This window comes from Drosophila simulans, chromosome 3R (genome assembly GCF_016746395.2).
Source record: "Drosophila simulans strain w501 chromosome 3R, Prin_Dsim_3.1, whole genome shotgun sequence".
NCBI lineage: Eukaryota > Metazoa > Arthropoda > Insecta > Diptera > Drosophilidae > Drosophila > Drosophila simulans.
This window is the reverse complement of record NC_052523.2, coordinates 4,811,166-4,835,826: the sequence shown is the minus strand read 5'-3', so window position 1 is coordinate 4,835,826 and position 24,661 is coordinate 4,811,166. Positions and strand designations below refer to the sequence as shown.

At 43.7% G+C, this 24,661-nt stretch overlaps 1 protein-coding gene across 2 annotated transcripts; it reads right to left on the bottom strand.

Moving 5' to 3' along the window:
• Positions 1–150: 150 nt before the first annotated feature.
• Positions 151–24,651, bottom strand: LOC6727185 (homeobox protein Hox-D4a). Of its 2 annotated transcripts, none has more exons than XM_002102541.4 (4): positions 23,735–24,648; positions 1,248–1,426; positions 676–758; positions 151–623 (listed from the first exon to the last, which is right to left on the bottom strand). In XM_002102541.4, exons 1-4 carry the CDS (start codon positions 24,435–24,437, stop codon positions 350–352), a joined length of 1,239 nt encoding a protein of 412 aa, XP_002102577.1. In that variant the 5' UTR covers positions 24,438–24,648; the 3' UTR covers positions 151–349. The 2 variants fall into 2 exon arrangements, with proteins under 2 accessions (XP_002102577.1, XP_016033673.1); XM_016176309.3 differs by having other exon boundaries at positions 394–613; positions 23,735–24,651.
• Positions 24,652–24,661: the final 10 nt, after the last annotated feature.

Below are 24,661 nucleotides of genomic sequence, written 5' to 3'. Positions count from 1 at the left end.
TCTTAGTTACAGTGGACCAGATGTTTAAAATCAGAGACGGAATAATTTAATTTAAATGATTTCTAGAAAGGGCAAATGGAATAAACGCTTAATTGAAAAAAACTTATCCTTAAAAACTTCACATTGAAAATATACAGATAAATATAAAAATAAGCTTAGCACGTGAATTATTATTTATTATGCACAACTTTAAGAATTGTATTTTATAGGTGGTAATTTCATACATAGGAGTGTAAAATACTTGAATCAATTAAACCAAAAGAGCCATTTCTTCTCAAACTAAGCGGGTTTATTTTTTGGCAAAATAGATGCATTCAAAAGCGTTATTTTCAATAGTTTACAAATTAAGCTAATCAGCGTTTTGCCTGTGGGGAATGGGCAAATACGATGCCGGTGGCTGCTGATAGAGCAACTTGCCATCGGAATAGCGCATCAGGGTCATGAGCTTCAGCATGCGCAGCTCCTCTTTGTCCTTATCCTTGTCCTTCTCCCGACCCCTATCCTTATCCATATCCCTATCCGATCCTATGCTCTGCATGTGAGCGTGGTGGTGCTGGTGGTGTTGCTGGTGGTGATGTGGGTGGTGGTGGTGCGAGCGATTGGGATCTGCTGACTGGTCGGGTCTTTAAAATAGTCAAGTCATTAACGTTCTTTAAAAAGCTTTGGTTCGCTGACATTTTCTCGCACTGCACGTCCTTCTTCAGCTCCTCCATGTCACGCTTAAGTTTGGCCCTTCGATTTTGGAACCAAGTGATGACCTGTTATAAGGAGAAATTATTAGTTGCACTTTACTGGTTCACAAAGAGGAGAATACGTTTCAAAATCACGATGATATGTTTTAGATTTATATGTACAACTTATTAATAAGTATAGGCAATGTGGTAGTCGAGTTCCTGGACTATCACATACCATTTACTCAGCCAAAGAAAAAACAATTCCCATTCTATATTTTATATATTATATATTTACATATTGACTGAAAAATAAATAGGCACTACCAGGCGAATCTACGAAATTGTGGGTCTGAATAAGATGTACTTCATTCCTATCCAGAAATGGATATCATTTGTGATTTTAACTGTAAGTATTACATAGTATGTATTAGGTTTTTCCGCCCATGGCCTTTCAAAAAGGAAAACTTCTATCCTGAATACTGAATTTGACCCCTGAAAGGTGGGAGTCCACCCTTCTGATTTTCAATCGTATTTTCTTCCTTGACCAGCACCTACAGACATTCCCATACTCACCTGTGCGTTGGAGAGGCCCAAGCCGCCGGCGATTTCGTCGCGATCCGCTGGCGAAAGGTATTTTTGGTAGAGGAAGCGCTTTTCCAGCTCGAAGATCTGCTGGTTGGTGAATGCTGTGCGGGACTTGCGTTTCTTCTTGGGATTGGAGCGCGTGGCAAATATGTTCAACGTGGCGGGATCTGCAATGCAAAAGATCAACTTTAAAATCAACTATATCGGCAGCGGAAAGGTGTGATGGCATCGTAAATTATTCAGATATCAGTCACTTTTATATGCTTCACACGGATGGTCGTAAAACGGTGGGGGTTTATGGGACTTTTGGCTCTAGGCTTTTGCAGCCAGGTCAGATCTTTGTCCGGAGATCATTGTGAGGATGCTTTAATGGTCGCATTTACGGCCGATCTCTACGCACTCACCGGCACTTTCGATTCAATCACTGAAATGCTCGTGGTTAGAGCAATTCCAAACACACAATTCGATGGAATTCATAATAGACAATCCGACATCCACAAATCGTTGGTCATAAAGACAGCTCTAGCTTCTTCGATATATGTATGTGTGTACACCCATACCATCGCGTTTTATTGGCCACGCCGCGTTGAATGATTTCCCCTGTGTTGTTTTCTTAAGCGATTCGATGGGGATTTGATTTGATTTGGATTTTGATTGCCGGTATTTGTTTTTGGCATGTTTAAAGGTAATACGGCGGCTGATTGATGTTTTTACCGTCGGTTTTGTTTTTTTCGAAAGTATTTCTCGGCGGAAACGGCTTTCAACCCAGTTGAACCCAATGGATGCCAGCCAGCCCAACCCCATTAGGAATTGTTTATTTATCACGAGCAATTCAATTTCTGCGCCTTTCGGTCGAGTGTTTATTAATGCCCGATATTTATATCGCCGCGGAATGATCGCCGCGAATGAGTGTGAGTGCTCAGCCAAAGTATCAACGGAAATGGTTGTTGCCTTGTTCGTTTATGGGGTTGAATTTGGGGGATCCAGAAGGACCCAGGAAGTTCGACGATGGGCGAAGATGGCAGCTGCGCAGTGGAAACCCTGTCGGGCAATACTGTTGTTGCTAAACATGTCCGACAAATAACAATTAAGACACCCGAATTTGGTCCTTGAAATGTGCAGGAATGGCGGGGTTGATTTATTCCCTATTCCCTTGTTCCCCGGTGTCCTTGCGGTTAAAGTCGAAATTCGGGTCCAAAGCCATTTTGACACTATCCTGATGTGTTTATTGTGAGGCTAGATAATCTACTGTTTGGGGAACGCCCTTTGCCACCAGTAATCGAGGGTTGAAAGGATCCTTGGCGGTAGGAAGCGCACATAAACGTGTTTTCCATTAACATGAGCAGGAACATGAAGAGTTAATTAAAGGTAAATGGTAGGAATGCCCTCAGGACACTTAAAATGTGCGTGAGTCGTGCCCTTCGTTGGGTTTTTGCTAATGCGTTAAATAACATTTTAAAAAGTAAGCTAAACGAGTAGGTTCTTGTACTTTGTAACTAATTAAATGCTTTACTTGGAAAACATCTTTCCTACGAATTAATTTTTAAGGGCAACACATTTGTCTGTTAACAAAATCTTTCCCGGTAAGGCAAGTACTACCTAAACATAAGTTTGCTTAAAACAAGATACGCGAGATTAGTTAGCTTAAAATTGAATGTACAAAAAATATTTTATTAAAGATGGAATGCGGATAGTCTGGGCACCGTTTGCCATTTTCTTAAACCTAACCGTTAGAGGCATAAACCGAATTCGATTCATTAGCCAGCTCAATTTTGTTCATTAGCCAGTTTAATGTGGCCCACTTGCCATCAATACCACGTCCTAGCCACGCCTCTAATTAAAGGCCGTGGCTAGCCTGCTGTTGGCCAAAAACTGGTTGGGGATCGCGATGCTGGGTGTGTTTTCGGCCATTTGCTGAGCTTTATTAATTAAGAAACTGCACTTCGGGGGGCTGGACCAAGTCGGAGCCTGGTTAATGGCTTAACCCACATGGAGAGCGTGTGTCAGTTGCGGCACTTACAGCCGCCCAGACGGAGCTACACTGCACGGGTATTTGCCAAAAGAATTACGACCTAGTCCGTCACCTGGTCAACACCTACACCTAGAGTCGTGGCCAACAAACAATGTCATCAGCATAACTAATCATTGTGGCAGGCGGCGGAGAGTCACCGGCGACACCTAACCACCGAACCACCGGGCGACATCCAGCACAATGGGTCCAAGGAGCTGCTCCTGTTGTCTGGAAAGTACGCATAACTTATGCCTTCTGGTAGCGTTGCTAATTGAGACACAAACAAAATGACGCATTGTCCTTGTGCCAGTGGGTTGGGTCTGCTTCTAATGCGGCGGAGTGTACACTACGCAAAAGTCAAGTCGGGTTGTAAATCTCCAAGGATTAACATAAACCGGAAATATATGCCTCTAAAACATTTTACAACAAATCTGAATTTCCATTTTTGAAAGGATTATAGTTCTTACAACTTTACAGAAGGCGAAAGTATTTCCAAAGGAAACATTCTCTATGGTAATTGATTTTAAACGACTTTACTTAATACGGGAAAATATATAGTAATTCTACAAAAATATACATAAGTATTTTAGGTCTAGACAATTCTTTGTTATAACGCATCGTATGTAAAGGCAAGAACTTAAACAAAACGAATGCTTAAACTAGTATGATTATTATTTTATTTATATAAGAAACTGCACTGGAACGCATATGGTATATTATAACTGCGATGGGAGAACCCACTGTTTATTTGAATATAAATAGGAGATATAAGAGAAACTAGAGTGGCTTTAGGTAGCCAATTCTAGTCTAGACCCCCATACTAATGTGAACTTGCTAGTACACCGATTTTTCTTTTAGTGCACTGCCGCAACGCGATTTGAGATGGCGTGCCTTATCAACGGCCAATCTGGAGTCCATTCCTGGTGCGCATGGCTAATGGTGTGGCTGGTAATTAGGCAAATTAGCTGGACTCTGCTACTGGGAGGCACATAAATTAACAGCAATTAATTAAACGCTCGCTGGTTAATGCCGGATCACGACCGGCTCTTCCGCTCCTTCGCATCGATCGAGATTGTTTTGGAAAATGAGCTGCGGCTCAGGCTGTAACCAGAGTGCGGCTCAAAGTGCCGGAGCAATTATGTTGATTAAGTCCGAACGATTCAATTAAAGCCAGCTCCAAATCAATCAGTCGACGAGATCAGCCAGCGGCCGAAAATGTGGCAGCAGTGGTGGCAGTGGTAATGGTAATCTCCGGGGATGCACGCATAAAGCGAACATCATAATAAAAGGCAGTGGAGATCACAGCGTCGAGATATTGTGGTGCTACCAAGATGCGTATCGCATCGCTCGGATAAGGCTAATGCTAATGCTAATGCCCAGGGTACGGGAACACTCGAATTGTTTGCCACAAGGTGCCTGCTGTTCACACGCTCTTCAAATGTTTCGGATCGCAGCGGACCCTTTGAAAGGCGAGTAGGTAGGTAGGCAGGCTGGTTTGGTAGCTGGATTTGGCCGGAGGAAAGCAGGCCAAAAGCATGACATGTGGAATGTGAAATCGGGCTGCCAGCGGAAGACTCAATTAGGAGCTTGGGCTTTTCGGGTTTTCGGATTTACGACCGCAAGGAATTTCACATTCCCAGGGCTCTGGGATGCCTAAATACCTGCCAATAGCTTTATAAGATCGCCGCCACCACAGCGTTATGACAAACTCCAAACTCGAGCCGGCAAAGGACAAAGGCGACCTTCGGATGCAAAAGAGTTTGGCTAAAAGCGCTAATTATGGCCAGAAGAGAAGGAGAAGCAGCAGCAGCGGCAGACCACAAATTGCGTTGTCCAGAAGCTCGAAAGCGTAATCAAAAACTAATTTTAATCCTGTTTGGGGCTTGGGTCTTGAGGTTTGGGGTTTGGGGCTCTGAGGAGCACAATATGAAAACGAAGTTGCGGAGAGCCGCTTTGTGATCCGATCGGATCAGAGATCTTTTTAGCGGTAGGTCCCGGTTAATTTATTCTAAATGGCTTTTTGAAATCCCCGAAACAACACGAGAAGTTTACTTATGACGTTGCCGGCGTCTCTCCTTCTCCCCGAATATGAAAATAAGAGTACCCACTTTGGGTTTTGGAATCTCGGGATCTGGTATATGGTATCTGGAATCCGAGATCCCAGCGATGATTCAGACCGGATCAAAGTCGATGGCGGGCCCTGCATATTTTTCTCACTTTGGCGTGTCTGCGTGTTGTTAGCAATGAAATTGATGAGTTCGAGCAGGTTATAAAACCCGATACCTTTTGGCTACCTTTGTTGCTGGCTCTTTTATTATTATTATTGCTGTTGCTTTTGTTGTTGCTGGGCCTACGAAAGGCCGAGACACAATAACACAAATTAATATAAGAAGATGAGACAAATTTAGCCGCCGACAAAGTGAGCTGGCCACGGAGATTCCCATTCCCATTATCATTACGAATCGAAGTGGAGCGCGGGGTGCGTCTCCATAACGAGAAAGTTATAAATTTTGGTATTTTCTTCTCCACATTTTCGAGCTGGCGACTTTTCGACTGGTGGGGTCTTCCTTCGAACTGGAAGACTGTCATCGTTGGCCGCTTGTTTACACGCTCGTAATGCGCCCATAACTTTTTGTATTTTGTTGTCATTTGTACCGCCCCGGAGATCTGGCAACAGGCCCGAGTTTATAACCAGTGTTCTTTTTAGCCCAAAATGGACGTTATTAAGGAGGAGCTGATGCATGATAGATAAATTCAGCCAGTCCAGATATAGATCTTATATTCTGATATCTCACAATGGCACTAACAAGCAAAATCCTTTTTAAGACTGTATTAAATATTTATAGTTTGCGGTGTAGAAAAAACTAATAGATTCTTGCAAACATTATTGTAATAATCAAACGGGAGGTTTTATGTTCGACATCGTTAAAATATATGAATGGAAGGTGGGCTATTAAAACGGACATAAGGCCAAGATCACTGAGTGTTTATATACCAGGATAGAACAGTTTTCTGTTCATGGGTCTCTGCGTGACACCTTTAGGCCATTGAAATTACTGATTAGCTGTTGGCATAAAGGACTTTCTCTGGGTCTTTTCTGCCCCTTCTCCCTAATTGAAATTTTCGTACGTTGCGGCAGAGCGTAAAGTATTCATGTTCATGTTGGCCCGCAGCTATTTTGATTGCGATATTACATCTTGTAAACATTAACATGGCCAATAATTTCTGAGCGCCCCGGCAATTTGGCGAGTGGAAGAACATGTCAACGGTACCTGGGGGCAGCAATCAGATGTTTTCGATGGCTAATTTCTTCATACACATGTACATGCACCGAACGATCGGATAGTGGGGCACTTTCTTTCCGATGTCCTGCGGCTCGTTCTCCAATATATGTAAACATAAAAGGGTAAACCCACAAATCGTTTGCAGGCGATGTTCACTCACTCTGCACTGCCTCAAAATTGAGCTGGTGCCGAAACATATGATCAAAATGGATCGAACTTATGGATACGGAAACATTAAGTAAAGAGTCTAAGCATGAAGTACAAGATGCATGGATATATCCAAGTTCTTAGTTACTAAAGATCACTTGAAGATGTAACCTTTCATTGACTATTGACTTGCGACTTTCACTTGTAATTGCCAGTGGACCACCCCCGGCATTACATTTGATTGATTTTAATGGCTGGCAAATCAATTGCGATTCCGACGCAGCGAAACAAAGCGCCGAAAACGTGGTCATCCTTAATTCAATAATGTATATGTACGTAGGGCCAGACGAGAAGAGTCCCGGCCACACACCGACACTCCTCCGCGGGACACCCGTCCATCCATCCATCCAATCATCCATACAACCACCCGACCATGCCAATCCCGATTCCGATCCCGATCCCCATGCTTGGCATCCGCCACATGATTCACGATCGGACCGTTGCGCATGCGCTACGCAAAGCTTCGGATGGACAACGGGCGGGAGGGGACAACGCGTCGGCTCCGAGACAAAGTGTCGGCTCCCTTTGATCAACACGTATAAAATACTATGGCCCCGCCCTCTAAAAGGCAGATTAAACGAGATGGCGCTCGGGCAGTGGGCAAACGTATACTTAAACTTAACGTAACGTAAAGAGCAATGAAGTCAGTCAGTGTAAGACTCGGCCGAACACGAAGCTGCAGACTGGGAGCTCGGATCGGAGGGACGGGACGTGACAGGGCGGAGGGACAGATGGAGGGGCTTGGAGCCAGTCTCTGGATCCCAAGCGATGTCTGCAAGAACCATGTTTCGACGCCTCCCGAGGCGCAGTGGTATGAAGTTGCAGCGACAGTGGGTCAAAATCATAAAGACATCGATAAAAACCAGTACCTGCATAGACGGCGTTAAAAGGTAATTCTATTTATAATTTAAGAGCATGCTGAATAGTAGAGATTTAAGAGTTAATTAAGAACACATTGGTTGGCACTTATAAAAATTCGTAATGCTATATTCATTATATTTAAAAGCAATGAATGTAAATCTTAATGGACATAAAGACAAAACATATATGCATAATATTTTGGAAAGTAACTTTTAGTACGCCCCACAAAATGTTACGAATTAATGCATCCCCAAATTCGTAGATCATTTTTCTTATGACGACTGTTACTATTGAATATAGAAACACACGAATATTGGTATATCGGTATAATCCTTACAAGATGTAACGATGTTTAAAATGTGAAAAAATTCGTTGCAGTCACATAATTTTTAAAGCCCAAATGAAGTTTGCTCGCCTACTTTGTTCAACTATAAAACTTTTGTTTAAGGTGGTAAAAAATAAACATTTGTTGTAAGAACTATTGGAAATACACACTTTGCAACTGTTAATAGTCAGTCGATATAGTAATGAGTCGAGTTCCCATGATGGCAGCTTTATGACCAGCGCAATTTATACCACTGTGTGAGCATCGCTTGTTCGGTGCGAGACAATAAAACTTACGTAGCATTGCAATTTGGGCGCTGTGTTTCCCCCCTCTGGCCCAGATTCACTACCCCTTTCGGTGGTGGATGGACCCTACTGCATCATTTTTATGTTTGCATGCTCTTTAAGCCCTCCCGATCTGGGGCGGCGGTATTTGGCGGCTGATGTTAAGTGAAAATCTGGGCTTGCAATCGCTAACATCAGCTAACAATGGTCATCATCATTAAAAGGCGATCAAAGGGCAGACAGCGGCTCTCGGGATGGATAGGCCGGGATGGGATGGGATGGGATCCTGCGCCCTGATTGAGTGACCTTCCCCAGCTCCGACTCCTGGACCAGCCTCCTCGCACACACGACTCCAATGTGGGCCAGCCCATCGCGCGGAATGGGCTTGCTGGCTTAATGTCTTTATAAGTAGCATGTCTATGGAGACGGTGGGCAAGAAGGGCGAGAAGGGCGAGAAATATGCGCTGTAATCAAAACCGTTTAAAAAACTACACACTAATTGAGTTAGAAGTTCGTTGGGGGCTTTGAACTGGCCGCCGGATCAAAGGCGCCGCCGCTCTATTGGTGGCACAACAAAGAGCGTTGACAACGGCATGTAAAGCCAACAATGCCCCAAGCAGCCACTAGATGAATGGATCCCTGCTGATGATGATCACCATGGCCATAACCATCGCGATCGCCGAGCCGCTAAACTTGCCCCACAGACATTGTACGATAGTTTTGACAACTCAGCGAAACCAAAGCGGCGGCGAACAAGAGGAAAACACATCGAGTGCTTATTAATGAGCGACTCGCCAACAAAAACCACAGGTTGGGAATCAATTTTAAATTTGATTAAATGTGAATGCCTTTCGGCGAGGAGTTAGCTGCACTCAGAGAAATGTGCTAACGAAGTTAGTTCTCGGAAATCAGAAATAAATGAAGTCATTTCTGCGACATATAAAAGTAACTATAATTTTAAATTTATTTAAATAATTAATTATCAATTAAACATAATTTTAAAGTATAATCGGAAAATGTACTCGCTTGTTACGAAATGTAACTAACATAAAATGTACAAATAAATTATAATATATTTATTTACTCGTTGCCTAATTCGACTATCACCTTGTAAAATAGTACCTAAATTACTGAGGATTACAAGCGCAGTATCGTTGATATTATGACAAGCTGTCATAAATTACAAATTAATGTAGTGATGCGCAGCCAGAGAAATAGAGAGAGACAGAGAGAATTAGGAGTCGGAACCAGAATCTCCGAATGACTTCCTCAACTTGGAACCAACTTCGCAGCGACCAGGACCAGGGGCAATCTAACTCGCTGCAGGTAGCTGGGGTTTCTGTGGTCAGGGTCGTGCGATCGATCGGATGCGATGCGATCGAATCCGATCGGATCTGATCGGATGGGGTAGATCTCGATCGCAATGTGCATCGATTGTTCGTGGTTCTGTAGTTCTGAGGCTCTGCGGTTCTGGGTTCTGGGCGGGGGTTTGGGATTCTTCAGGTGCCGGCATTGCCACCGCCATTGACTGGCCTACCTTACACCTCGCAGAAGCGAAGATCAAAGGCTGCCGTGCCGACTTAATAACATAAATTAATCTTCTCATTGTTGGGCCCAGAGAGAAAGAGAGGGATAGCACGTCCAGTTAGAGCAGTACGGAAACGGAGAGCCTGTGCACATGCGTGCCAAAAATGATACAGTAACAACACGCTATGCTAATTCGTCGTTGTTGGTTGCCTAACCAGACTCTGTTAACGCACAAAGCCAAAACGGCATTTAATTTGGTTTTAGCCCGGTATTTGGCTCCGATTCGATTTCATTCATTATTTCGGGGCGAGCAATGAATTTGTAGCTCCTAAGCGGAGATCAAAGCGAACGGGCCGACGGCAAACAGGAGATGGACTGGTCGTGCACTTGGGAAAAAAGTTATTATTATTAACTTTAATACTTATGGGTGGTGCTAGATGATTAGGCTCCTCACAAAAATAAATTGAGAATTATAAGCTGTTCGGTTAATGAAGTAATATTTATATTATCACTCCATTACTTGAAACAAAATATATATAATCGAGAATATTACTATCTTACTATGACCTTCTTCAGACTTTACGATTAATTTGATTATTTGCTGTAGATCGATGGTGAGTTTTTTCTCAGTGCATTGCTGGCAAATGTGCTGGCGAGGGTTTTGATCGAACGGCTCTGACGACGAAAAGCAACCAACGAGTCCGTATTAAGTATTTGAAATGACTTGCCAGGCATGAGTGGAAAATGAAACGAGCGCGGCAAATTAGCTAATCAACGCCCATTAGTCGTAAGGTATTGGAATTTATGATAAATTTCCGTTAGTACCCATGCGACTGGAGCGCAGATTGCGGCACGAGCGGCAGAACTCGCAACTCAGGAACAAGTTAATTTGCCGCGGACTAGGAGTCCCCATTAGGGGTCTATACCTATCTAAAACGGTCCCTGATCCGCTTGATCTTCGATCCCGCCGATCCCGAAAGCCGTGTGATAAAGCAGGCATCTTTATAACACTGCGATCGCCCAGCAGGACGACGAGCAAGTGCATCTCTCATCGCAGTGCATGTGCGCCTGCGCGCTAATAACACATAATTTTGCTGTAAAACAACAAACCGCTGCGCATCGTTATCATTATCGTTATCATTATGGCGAGTTTTTATGTGCGCCTGCATGTTGACTGCCCGTTTTCGAAAAGGCGTTGGCCCGCTTGCCGTTTTCAGTCCGCAGTCCGCAGTTGGCACTTGGCAGTTGGCAGTTTTCAGCTTGTAGTCGCCGGTTTGGGGCGACAACGACAATATCACATAATTTATGCTTATCGATATAGCCGGCCAGATAAGCGGCTTTAAGCAAGAGCAGTGGGCCGCGCTCGTAGGTTTTGTTTTTAGTGAGTGCCATAAAATGAAAGTTCAGTGCCGATGGCCGTTCGGATCGAGAAGTTGGAAAAATGCCACTTGGCTACCAGCTGAGAGGCTCGAAAAGCCATTTGTCGCAAATAGAGTTGGCATAAAAAGATAATCTTATTTAAATTTATTAAATTTAATAGGTATCGCAACACAAAATTCTCAGATAATACTGGATGTTTCCTTTAATCTACCATCTCGTTATTGCAACTTAAACCTGTAATAAATTGTAAAGTTTTAAGTTGCAAATTAACAAAAAGTACACCGAAACATTTAAGTAATTTACATTGGTCTATATTCATAAATCTAATTAGCACCATAATTTATTTATAATAGCCTCTTAACTAAAATCGTCAAGATAAAGACATTCGAATCAAGTGCGAAATACACTTATTACCTAGCCGGCTACATATCCATTTGATCCGAAATAGCAACGTCTTGTGGACCGATAACCGTTTCTGCGTCCTCTATTGACTGGTCTTCAGAACGGGTTCTGTTCCAATGCGATCCGAGCTATTAGCCATAACAAGCGACCATTTGCATGGCGCTTTTGATGTGCGTTCGTGTTGCGAGGGTCGTAAAAAGTGTTTTGCATGTTGCACCGAAAACACAAAAAACTAGTTACGGTTATGTGTATAATTACGGCGACAGCATGTTGGCATGACAAATAAACTGCGAGCGAGACCATAAATTAAAGTATCAGAATGCGTGAGGGTAGGGGAGGGCGGGGCAGTGGGCGGATGGGTGGTTGGGGGGCAGCGGGTGTGGCAGGGGGAGTGGCACACGCAAGGCGTCATGAACGGGATTGGAAGTGGAAATGGGCAGAACGACGAGGTCGGCGGTGGAGAAGCGGAGGCTTAACGGCAATGGCCACCTGACGACAAGTCTGAGCCAATTGTTAAGCCGTTGATATATGTCTGGTTTAGATATAAGCATAAGTACGTATGTAAGTATGTAGGCCTGCGAGTGCGTGTTTTTGTGTAGTAGACTCGGCACTCGGGCTGCGGTGGGCGTGGCACACACTTAGCCTTCGTAATTGCAAGGCTCGCCGAATGACAAGCCAAATAAATTAACATTAAATATTGTGCAAATGCACTTTTTGTACACATCAGTGTGTACACTGCAAGAAAATGATGTTTTTATTGAAAATCGAAAGTGTACTCATACAATTTTAAAGTAAAACATTCATATTTAGCTTGTAATTTTGTTACTACGGACAAGTTTTTTTGTGATTACTTGAAAGTAAGATACGATGAGCAAGATATTCTTAGGATGTAATAATATACCCTATAATAATATTAGGATGTAAGCATATACCCAGCATTTTCTTTAATAATATTGCGTGTGCATATAATCACTTAGAATGTTATTTATTTTATGCATAGTATATCTGGGAAAACTATTGCACATTAAAAGCATTATAAAATCCCCTGGGGATAGTGTAACGCCCGCTGCTGCAAATACTACTGTCCCATTTATGGTTGCCGCTTTAACGGCACTGCAAACAATGCGCAGATTTATTTAATTGCAGGTGACGCACATGCACGCACACATCAGCACTCTTATAATACAAATTTACGCACAAAAAACGCAAAAAAAGGCGACGTCGCTCTTGGAATTTATTTAATTAAATATACGCCCCGTTGGCAGCCACTTGGCTCCCAGCCCCTCCGATCTGCCAAATGCGCATAAATTCAGCACTTTATGCATTTGCTCAGCGGCTGCCGCAGGCGAAGTTGCAGTTGCAGTCGCCCAGGCTGCCATTACGTATACGCAGCGTATGGCTGCAAACATGCCCCAAGACAATTTCGTTGGCGTTTACAAATGTGCGTGATGCCGAAGGCGAAATACAGCGGTCAGCGTTAGTTGAACAGGCATAAAAAGGCAGTTAATTTGGTAACTGGTAACTTCTCATGTGTTTCATTCCCAATTTATATATTTTTAGAATAGATTCAAATGCAAGGGATAGGAAAAGTTAAAGTTCACTCCTTGTATGAAAAATTACTTAAAAAACACTTCTTAAATTTATAAAGATATATTAAGCCTTTGAATCTGAAACAATACTAGTGAATTTTAATCATTTAAATCGTTTTCAATTTTGCGCTTAACTAATTTAGTATTTTTGATCTCTTTGGAGGGGCAATAGTATATATTTATTAAAATGAGTACTTGTTCATCGAAATTCTTGGGAATAAAGTAAGACTTTGCCATTTGATTGAAATATTCACTTTGACTTGTTTATCCACACAGAAATTTACCTTCTCTGTATCATCCTAAAATATTATAGGGTATTCCAGAAATGTTTACTGCATTCCCATGTTCAATAGTCCCACGCTCTCATGCATAAGGAGAATTTATGAAAAATTCGTGTTATTTCCTACGTATTTCACATCTGAGCTCGCACAAGCCGATTCGATACACTGGAACATATGTCGGGTGCTTTTGTGTCTGCCAAAAGCGTTACGTGGGCCGTCTATTTTTGGCCAAGCTGAACGGGAGCAATTGATATCTGGCTTTTGATATGGCGAGCGAAATCGATAATAAGAGTTGGTTTTTTAGAAAGATCTTTCTATGACTATGCTTTTTCATGTTCTTGCCGTGGTAGGTGGAAGTGCCGAAGAAGAGTCGGCCGAATTGCAAGCTCCTTTGTTGGCCAGCAGCTGCTCTTAGCCTTGTGCCTCCGCAGTCTTAAGTGGCAACAACAACAGCCACATCCACAACCACTGAGTGGCCAAACAAAGGCACATAGTTAAGCATAATTTAATAGATACGCCGCTCGGGCTCTGCAATCTCTTTATGGTTGACACTATTGTCTAGGCCAAGTTTGTATGTGGGGCCGTCATAAAGTGATGAATGCATTATTATTATTGTTATTGTGGCTGCCGTTGTATGGCACAGTGTATGTAGTATAGTGTACATTGTGTATTGCTGGCTGGGCCTTTGTTGAAAAGCGTTAATTGAGTGTTGCGAATGTGCAACGGCAATTGAAATTGTTTATGACTTGCAGTTGCTGCCAGCCGTAGCTCATGCTCAATAATGTGTAATGCAACTGCGCCTGCTAATGGACCCGCCTGTCCTACACTATCCACTTGGCCAATCGGCTAATCGGCTAATCAGCGGCTGTATCTGAGCCATATCCTGCGCACCAAAGGATACCGCCGACGGCAGCTCTCTCCTACTTGACAAAACACTCGGGCCTTCCATTTGGGGAGCGGTGATTATGCTTTATTAAGATGCAATTTTCATTACCGCAATCGGGACCTGGGAATCCGTAATCGGGAATCCGAGCCACTAGCCACTTGAACTCAACTGGCTGGCTGCCTCTGAGGGAACACTTGACGGCGACGACGAAGATCGGCCATAGAAAATTTCGTTTCTTTCTTACATTTAGTGGTTTTTAATTGCCATAATTAGCGAGAACTGGGAGCTGCAAGGAGATTCAAGTGCATTCTGAAGTGACGTCTGCCGGGTGGATGGTTGCCCATGATGGCCGACGCAGACGACACAAGACGGAAGCAATTGATTCCGAGTCTGGGCCATAAAGATACGACATAAATTAACACCAAAGCGATTAATGAAAAGTGGCGATCCACATCGGGAGCACATGTTTTGTGTCCGACGACGACCCAGTCAGGATATTGGCACATTAAAATCAATTAACTGGCCCGACTCTAATGGACGAGAACTGCGGCTTTCTGGTCACCCAACTCGAAAAGTGGAACTGTAACTGGCACAGATCTTCGGTTGGCATCTTAATGAGTCCGATTTGTTCGATCGCCAGTTGATTATTTCGTGGATGCCGTGTCATAAACTGAACGGCCATTTAAATGCTGACTTGTAATTTGTAAAGGTGTTGGCCTGGCGCGATCTGTCGGCCAAGCATTTAGCATTAAGATTTGCATTGTAAATGTTTTTACACTGATAGAATAATTCGTGGTGGGTCTATAATTAAAGGCGATTACAAGGTATTGGTAAATATATATTATAAGTGTTAACCACATACTTTAGATGCTTATTTGTAGTGAATTATTAGGAATTGGTTTAACAGTATGTTTGAAAATCAACCCAATGTGTAAGTTGAAGGCAATATTTGTACTTAAGTGCTTGTTTCATTGTATAATTAAATTCACCAATCAAAAACATGTTATATTAGCTTTGTATAATTGTATGCATTTATTTTCTAAGGCCGCAAAGTTAGTTTAGCCAAAAAAAGGTAATTACAAGATACATTTTAATCACTCTGAATGGCAGTCCACGTAGTGACGAAGCGCACCATCAGAGTGATAAATCAAGCGATTTTCAGGGTTAGCTAGTAAATTGATAAAGTGTGCGGGACTAGTAAATTTTATATAGAGTATTTATAAAATCAAGTGGAAAATCATTTCCCGCCATTAAAGTTTTTTATTAGAACTCTTGTATGTTGAGGATGTGACCGTCACTTGTTATTTATCTCGTATTTTAATTTTATTAAACTTAGTGCATTTTTTTCTGTGTAATAATCTCTACGACTCGAGAGCTTTGACGTGGAAATCAGCACCATTTTAAGTTAACACTGCTTATGTTTTTAGAAAACAGAAAACAGCCCCATTTGATTAGTTCTGCTCGCTCGTTTCGCTGTTATGACAAACGAAATTTAGCATTTAAATGCATTCGAACTTGACTGGCTGGCTGGCTGCCTAGCTGGTGGCAGGCAGTCAATTAATTAATCGAAAAACTGCCGAAATTCCAAAGCTGTCAGCCCGTAGACATGTCCATGAAATGATAAACTCCAAGCCCAGAAATCCGTCGCGTCGGCCGATCCCCAGTCATTTTGCCACTTGAGCAATAAGCCAGTGAGCAACCCTTGTGCGCCTCCTTGCCTTTATTTTATGTTTTATGTTTTTTTCCGTCGACTGTCTCTTTTACATTCGTTAGTTGCCCATTGGCCCCTGGCATTTATGTTTAACACTTTAATTGTGATTACAAGCTGCAATCAAACGGCTACGAAAATAAACTAAAGGTTGGTTTGGTTTGGCTTGGTTCGACTTGGTTCGGCTCCTCGACTGAGTGACTAACTGACTTGCACTCGAGCCACCGGCGGTGGTTGCCCCTTGCCCAGCTCCCCGCTCTTAACGTGGCTTATGCATGTTTAAGCAGCAACTGCAACACCTTTTGGCAACAACAGCGCGTCATGTCGCTGGCTTTATTAAATTACTTGTCAAAAGTGCACACACGAGCTTGAGTTAAGTTAAAGCCCGAAAGGGGTGATGGGTAGAGGGGCGGGGGAAGGGGGAGTTGCAATGTCGGCAGACATGAAACAGCCCCAAACAACCAAGCGAGTATTTACACGCAGAAAAACCAGATCAGTCGGTATGTACGCAGGAAATTAAAACAATTAACAGGGCTTATGTTAATATTCATATTCATTTTAAGAAAAAAAAAATATATATAATATATATTACTAAATTACCATGTTATTTTATTTTTGATATGAACTTATATATTGCATATCTGGTTACAAAGTAATTTTAAATTAAATCCATTAACTGGAATTAGTGGCTGCAATGCAAATGTATACGTATTTTGCAGTTTATAGGTACTACTTTTTATGTACTATTTTTCCTCTGCACTCAACTCTTTTGCATTTGGCCAAAACATGAAACACAACGCCTTTCGTTGGCATAACGAGACGTGTCATAACATTCTGCACTGCAAAACGGAATACAAACGAAATCGAAAAGAAACGCCATGGAGAAGAAAATCAATTAAGGCAAACATTTTGTTTTCATTTCGATTTCCCCGCAGCTGTGCAAGGGGATTAATTAATCTTGTCAGCGATTGCAAGTCATTTGCCATGGAAACAGCGGCAAACATCTCGCATAGTCAAATTAATTTACTTCACACTTTAATAAACGATTACACAAATACCCACCAGCACATGGGGCTGCTGTTGTGCCGCTGAAGGTGTTAAATGCTTTGTTGACACTGCCCACAGTAGCAGCCCATATAGATATAGAACTATATATACCGATCTGAGGCAGCGATTCGGGGGAAGAAAACATTTTCAACAGCTTCCTTCGATTTTACCGTGAAGTTTGTCGTTCTCGGCCTGCTTTATTGCGGTGATTGTTGGTGGTTGTTGGTTGGTTCTCAGTCGTGTTGCGTGTAAATAGCAACATCCACATCCAAATCCACAATAACAACACCAACTTGTGCTTGTTTTTCCAAATCACTGAGTTCTCTATTCATTCCCGCATTCGTTATGCCCTTCGTCCCTTTGGATTTGGGCGAAGTCTCGAATATGTTCCAGCGAAGGGCTGAATGCCTCTTTGATGTACTGCCTGTGCGGGGGAAGGCGTGAAAATGACTTAATGTACTGATTAGGGAAAGTCAATCGTCGGAAAGGAAATGATTTTGTGCATCCGACTGTAGTGGGAGTTGGAGGAAGTGAAGAAATCACAGGTGATGATTAACGGATTGAATGGAACTAATACGTGCGCTAAGGAACTAATGTGACAATGTTCTCACTTTTAACTTCTTGCCATGTGCTTGGACCACTAGCCTCTGATATCAAAATATACTTTATATCCCATTTAACCACTTTATCAAGTGGACGATCTCCTGCACTTCATGTTATTATCCAGATACATTAAGAATCCGCCACGCTGCAGAATTTAATCGTTCTTTGAAGATCCTATGACGGAGCGGTCTGATTATGATGAACCCTAACGAATCCTCTTGTTTTACAATGTATCAAACGATACTCGGGGCTCGTCAAAAGTGAAATAGATGACTGCACCTGTCGGCGCAGCGAATGGTCGAAGCCCGAAGGAGGGCAACACCTTGCTGGCTGGAAAACTGGAAGCCTGGAGTTCCTGGGGAGGAAGTGGAGGTCCAACCCGACCATCTGCAACTATGTTTCTTCGCATTAATGTCGCCTGATCCGTAGCCGTGAATAATTTCCCCATCCGCTCGGTTGATTCCTTCCCTCTGACCAACCAACGATCATCGCTCGTTTGTTCGGCATCGCTGCTAATGATTTGAATGCTTTAATTTATGCTGGCTTTTCCACATTTATCATCAAAGGCCTGGGCATATAAATATGATTTGTATCCATGCATTTTCACGATTATTACAGAAACTCCCGCATTCCTAGTTTTGGCTTGGAAAATGCTCCTAATCTGATTAAAACCCATATGATAGGAGGGAAAGTATTTATTTTATCTACCTAATTTAGTTTAATCATCTAACTTATTATTTATTCAATTATAATAAAAATTGTCCATGGTTTGAACTCCTTTTTTTTGCAGTGAACTCTAAGATCCGCACAATGGCCAGCGCTAGGATGGAAAACTGGTTTTGCCCGACCAGGCGCCAATTGACCCACATAATGTGCAGCTGGAAAAGCCGCGAGGAAATGCGCTTTCCCCTCCGAGCCTTTGAGCCACCTGCAGCCGGCTGCAGTAGTTCGCTGGGCTGTCCGTGAACGCATCAATCTCGCGCTTCGAGTTTCCTGGCCAAGACCCTGATGGCCAAGACTGCTGGCCAAATGCAGAGTGCGCTATACGCCGTGGTTCCGCGGGGTCAGCGAGGAGTGTTGCTCCGGGGCAAGGGGCCAGGCAGAAAATGCGTTTTTAAATGGTTTTTATGCGTGGCGCGGGCTTTTGATGTTCGACACATGCCGAAAATTCACAGCTCGGGCGGTCCCAGCTCTTCACTGCGGCCAGTGATTAATGTTTGGCAAAAACGCGAATGCGAATGCGAATCGCAGTGGGAACGAAAATGCGAATGCGTTTTTAAGAACTTTGACAAGGTCCTGGCTTGAATGCCGCATTCCAGCCCCTTTTCTGGGTTCATTTGGTACACGGAAAAAGAAAGCTACAACAATTGAATGGAAGTTGTAAATATTTTGGTTAAAAATATGTAAACTTGTTACGATGGGAATTGTGTCAAACATACATAAATATTTTAAAAAGATGTATAAATATATTGACTGTTAACAGCAAACCACTACGAACTGATCCTCAAAAGGTTTATTCCGTGTTTAAATCTGAAACACCCTGATTTCTCTTCGTGTAGCCAACCCTCTTAGCATTTGGCAACAGTTGGCCTCGGCCTCCCATATGGCCCTGCTCTGATAGAGTTATTACCAAATGTACTGCTCCTTGGCCAACTCTCGTTCGCACCTCTATCGCTCGGCTGCCACTGCCTTTGCCACTTCCACTTCCACATCCACATCCGCTTCCACTCCAATTCAGTTTCATTCTCAGTCGGAGGACTGGTCTCCCGGCTGGCTAATTCTCTCATTTGCTGTCTCTTGTGCAACTGTCGATGCTTGATTTTCGCTTGTCTTTATGATCGGCCTGCCTGCTTTGATCTTGACGCCGATGGACAGTGGAGGATGAAATGGACTGGACGGGACTGAACTGAGCTGAACCGAACTGGACCCCTTTCCGCCCGATCGGATCGCGGGTAATGGGCAGAGAAGAAAAATGCAACTTGAGCTCAATTAGTGCTCATCAAAAGCGTGCAGGCAACACCTTCAGTGCGTCGCTTTCGCACACCTTTTCAGCCGGCGAGTATCTGTGTACCTGGGTATCTGCGCATCTGGGTATCTGGGTATCTAAGTATCTGAGCGTCTCAGATACTGATGCGAGTATCTGCTGGCCCGGCGTCACTTGCTCTGACTTTGGCTCTAACCGAACCGAGCGAGGCATGCAATTTGCTCGAGGGGTGCCCCATGATGACGGACCACCCGAGTGGTACCGCTTGAAATGGTATTGCCCGGAATGCCGTGGCTATATGGGTAGAGGTGTCCGTCCCGGAGGGTCGAGGGCCAGTGAAAGCAAATCAGGCAGTTAACCAATTTTGAGGGGCCACCACGTAGGTTCGGCTAGTTTTCTGTAGTTTTCGCTGGCTCGTTTTAATGCAAATGCTTTATGGTTAGTCGGCACGCAAACTCATATTTCTCTGCCACTTTTACAACTGGCGAATTATAATTTTTAATAAAATATTTGAGGCGCAACCGTTAATTAGAGAATTTATGCCGAGCGCCGTCTTGTCAACTTGTTTCGGCTGCTCGGAGGCTTTTTGCAATATCTCATGCATATTTTATGCGACGTTAGAACAGTTTGCGCCCGCAGTCATTTTTCTCGATTTTATTGAGGCAAACGAGTCTCGCCTTCTAGCATTCAATAAGCACATATGCGAATCACATTTTTTTATAGTATTAGTATTCGCCGCGCTCGGTGTTTTAATGTCATTAACGAATTTTGTTGAAACGCTGTGCAGCTATTAATCATTCGAAATGAATTTTATTTTTACACTTTAGCGGAATTTCTTTTTGTCTGCTTGATTTATGTGTAGTCTGAACTGGGAGCTTGTTGACTTTTGCCAGAGGTTTTCGCCTATTGAATGGGTTTCTTGGGAAACATTTAAATTGAATGAAATTGCAAGTGCAATTGATCAATTTGCGCATTGATCGGCGGAATGTGCAGTAGATTTGTGCCTAGCTGCCAAGGAACTCAAATGAAACCTTGGTATTCTAAACAATTTGTGCTCCCTAGTACAATAAACTAACAGAGAGATTGTTGTTATCCAAATAGCTGTGTGCTAAATTGTTTATGGATTTTGATGCACGCAGCACTAAAATTTTTTATCAGGAACCAGATTTTTAATACCCGGCGATCTGGAGGCAAATATTTGAACAGCAATTACAGGGCAAGTGGCCACTAATGCGAAAGATGGAAATCTATCTGGCACAGCTGATAAATACATATGTATTACCATTGTAGGGGGCGTTTTAAGCCAAGGCATGCCATTCGGAATGTCACGTTGTTCGGAAAGTAGAATCTCGAAAAGCCATTACCCCACCCATTAGCTGCGATGGGATATGGGACATGGGAGCACCATTTGTGGATGTGGACCGGTTATGGATCGTTTGATTTGACGTGACTGAAAATTGCCCTCTAACAGCTCTGACTGGGATCCATTTGCATGGTAGTTAGCACACAGGCCGGCCCACTCTCCGTGCGGATTTCCAATTATAACTATAATTTATGCTCAATCCGCCACTTATTTACATTTTCGACTTTGCTCCCATTCGAAATTAAGTATACGTCTAGTTGAACTAATTAGCTCCGACTCTTTGGGCAGCCTAACAACTAACACCCGGCCAGCGTTTTACTATTGTTATTTGGCTCCGCCCCGCCCCGCGACCTCAGCCCGCATGTTGTAAAATGTTTACACTGCTATCTGTCAAATCAACTGTCAACCCGAAGAGCCATCATCGTTGTGGCCGGAGTATCTGTGTGAGTCTAGGGCCTGTCAATGTATCTGGTTGCGGTGCGTTTTGTGGTTCATGCTCGGCTGCGTCGCAGTCTTCGCAGTCTTTGGGTCTTCTGGTGTTCTGGTCCTCAACTGCCATGGCCGCCGCCTTTTGTCAAGTGGGAAAAGTTTTAGTAATTAAATTGTAATTAGGGATGCATCCGCCGCTCCGTGCCGTTTGTGCGTTCAATAACGCGGCTGTCTGTGCCAATTGTCTTGGCGTTTCATCAAGCCCACATTTCAGCGGCAGCCCCCGTCAACCCGTGCTGATCGCCCCACGACCGGGCTTTCTTTGTGCCCAAGTCGCCATCCGTTTGCCGGTATACCCTGTAAAAGGGTAGTTCCCCCCAATAATTATCCACTTTCCATTTTCAATTGGCGGAACCATAGAAATATTACATACCAACTGAATAAATACAAGGAAACCGTTCTTCGAACTAAAAGAAAGTAAACATTAAATTAAAAAAACTGCTAACCCTTCTGGGTTCTATTTGACTTTGCTGAAACGTGTTAAAGGGTACCCATTCTTCGGTGACGTAATGTGGCAGGTATCCACGCGTAATTGACAAGACCTAACGACAGGTCCATTGTTCAAATAGCTGCAACTTTTCAGCCATTTTCATTGTAATTATTTTGTATGTGCTGCCTGGGCCTCTTTATGGTTTATCTGCCGGCAATCGTCATGAGCGGTGAGCAGGCCCAAGCTCCAAGTGGGGCTACGATGGCGTTGCAATGGGAGTTGTCGCTGCTCCTAATTACCAGGCGGAAGTGCCTCAGATCTTTCCCCCGACTGGCCGGTTACGGCTTTTGATCAGCCGGGCAAATTGCAGGAGGCAGCCGTAGGAAGGGTTCAGTCTATGGCCAACCTCGCGTCTCCTCTTCCACTTCCACACCGGATGCTGTCTTGGGAAAATGCAATACAATTTTCGCAAACTGCGGCGCTTAAGTGCAGCTCGGCGATAATCATAATCATCCCGGGCGGCACTCAATGCCAGTAGCAGTTGATCAACCGATCAACCGATCAAATCAGCTGGTGCTGATTAGATGGCTCTGTGGCAACCCAACAACCCAGCAATCCGGCAATCCGGCAATGCGGCAATCTAGAGTGGAGCACGAACCAATTGGCTGATGTACGTGCGGCGCGTAAATTCAATTTCAGTAGCTGATGAACAAAAGCGCAGACCATGGGTTCGCTGATGGATTGCTGGTCAGTGCACTCGCAAAAAATGTGGCAGCCGCTGTTGCAAGATATTTTAATAGACATTCATGGCCAATATTGTTATACATCGAACAAATGAAGAAAATCGATTTGAAGTTATAATAAATAAAGAAAGGTTCCGTTTAGGATATTTTTTAGATACTTTTAGTTTGGTGTTTGTAATTTGTATCAAGGTGATGTGATTTGTTTTCCAAAAGAAGATATTATGAGAAATAGTTTTCCCAGTGGCTCCCGGCAGTTTCTGTTTTTATTCCGAGTGTGGGATAAATCGGTTTGCGTCTGCGACTTAACGAGAAATCAACGCCGCTAAGCAAATTATGCCGAACGATACGCATGCGCCAGAGCCATCAGACATCAGCCATCAGCTGGAGTCTGAGTTCCAGTTGGAGCAGCAGTTCGCCGCAGCTGGAGCAGCATCATATCACCGGGCTGGGGTCTTCGAGTGGATCTGGGTATGGGTATGGGACTGGGACTGGGTCTGGGTCTGGGAAAGGCAATTGCCATCAAAGGCGATGCCGAGCGAGCTGCCAGCCGGCTGGCCTGAAATTGATTTAGCCACCTCGGCCGAGCAGGCTGACCTCACTACTGTTTTTACGCCTTAAGCAGAATCTCATCAAGACGTAATGACAACAATTGATCAATCGCTGGCCGGGCTAATGGTTATGATGGGTCTCGTTGGGAAATCAGTTTATATTAAAATGTAATTTGATTGCGGTTGTGCACACAGAGGTGAACGCAGAGTAAGTAATTCTATAGATCATATATAAAGTTTAAATACTCAGGGGTGTTGCTGAAACTTGAAAAAAACATGCAAATAAATTTAATGAAGCATCATCTATTATCTGAGCCCTATAATTATGTTTGCATATTTTTTTATATGGAACATAAAACTCTAAGAAGATTGTAATTGCAAAAGGAGTGCAATAATAAGATTTTTGGTTGTCGACTGGATGCCGCAGTTTAGACGCAAAGTCTTTCATGTTCGGTGTGTTTGTAAGTTAAACCATTTTCTGTTTGGTTTTAGAGAAATATATATTCACTTGAAAATCACTCACCCTGCTCCTCGTCAAAGTTCTTGGTGGACAGTTGGAAGAGGGCATCTAAGGGAGTGTCTCCACTTGATTTGCTGACCCCCTTTGGCTGTTCCTCCGGCGACTTTTTTGGAACCTCCATTCTGTCCTCTTGGGAACGTTTTTCCACTTTTTCCGCCTGGGTGGGACTGCAGCATTCGGTGCTACCATTGCTGCTGCTCGATCGCTGGGAACGCTCGGAACTCCCGTCCTCGGAGGCGATGATCGCGGGATTCAGGGTCATGTGCCGGAGGAGTTGCGCCTGTGCCTGGAAGTGCTCCTGCAGCTGACGCTGGTAGTCCCAGGCCAGACGCTGCTCATAGCTGTGGAGCAGAGCGGGCGATAAAAAAGTATGTAATGCAGCCGGCGGAGGACAATTCGGCACCACGGGCATTTGCAATCTTTCGCTGATCAGAGCCAGGGGAGCAGGTACTCCTGGTAAAGCATTGGGAATGGCAATTCTCTCCTGCTTCTTCTCCACGCGATCCTCTTCATGCCCTCGCCCCAGGATATCGGCAATGGAAAAGCTCTTGACCCTAACGGGTGATGACTTTTGGCGGTCATTTTCCAGGCTAATAGGACTCCTCAAAAGCCGCAATCGTTTCATATTCAACGATCTCAAGGGCGGCGGACTGGGTGAACCCACCGAAACATCGGAGTTAGCGGGACTGGGAGTTCTTTGCGGCATCTCTAGGTGTATTTTCCTTTGGCCACTCAGCACATCCTGGCTGTATCCTTACGGCTTAGCTCCAAATTCTTTTCTACGGGCGATTAAAAACGCGTCGGCAAAACGCGCGGCTGTCACACGAAAAACGTCGGCACAACGTGCAACACAAACACCAACAACGAAAATGGCTCGTGGCCAGAATGCGATGCTAATGCTGCTCGACTCTCTGCCTCTCTTTCTTGGCC

Coding starts and splice junctions, on each gene's coding strand:
- LOC6727185 (XM_002102541.4), bottom strand. CDS start 24,437: ATGCCGCAAAGAACTCCCAGTCCCGCTAACTCCGATGTTTCGGTGGGT. Junction 759..1,247: donor TGGGCCTCTCCAACGCACAG/GTGAGTATGGGA, acceptor TCCTTATAACAG/GTCATCACTTGGTTCCAAAA. Junction 624..675: donor GACGTGCAGTGCGAGAAAAT/GTCAGCGAACCA, acceptor ACTATTTTAAAG/ACCCGACCAGTCAGCAGATC.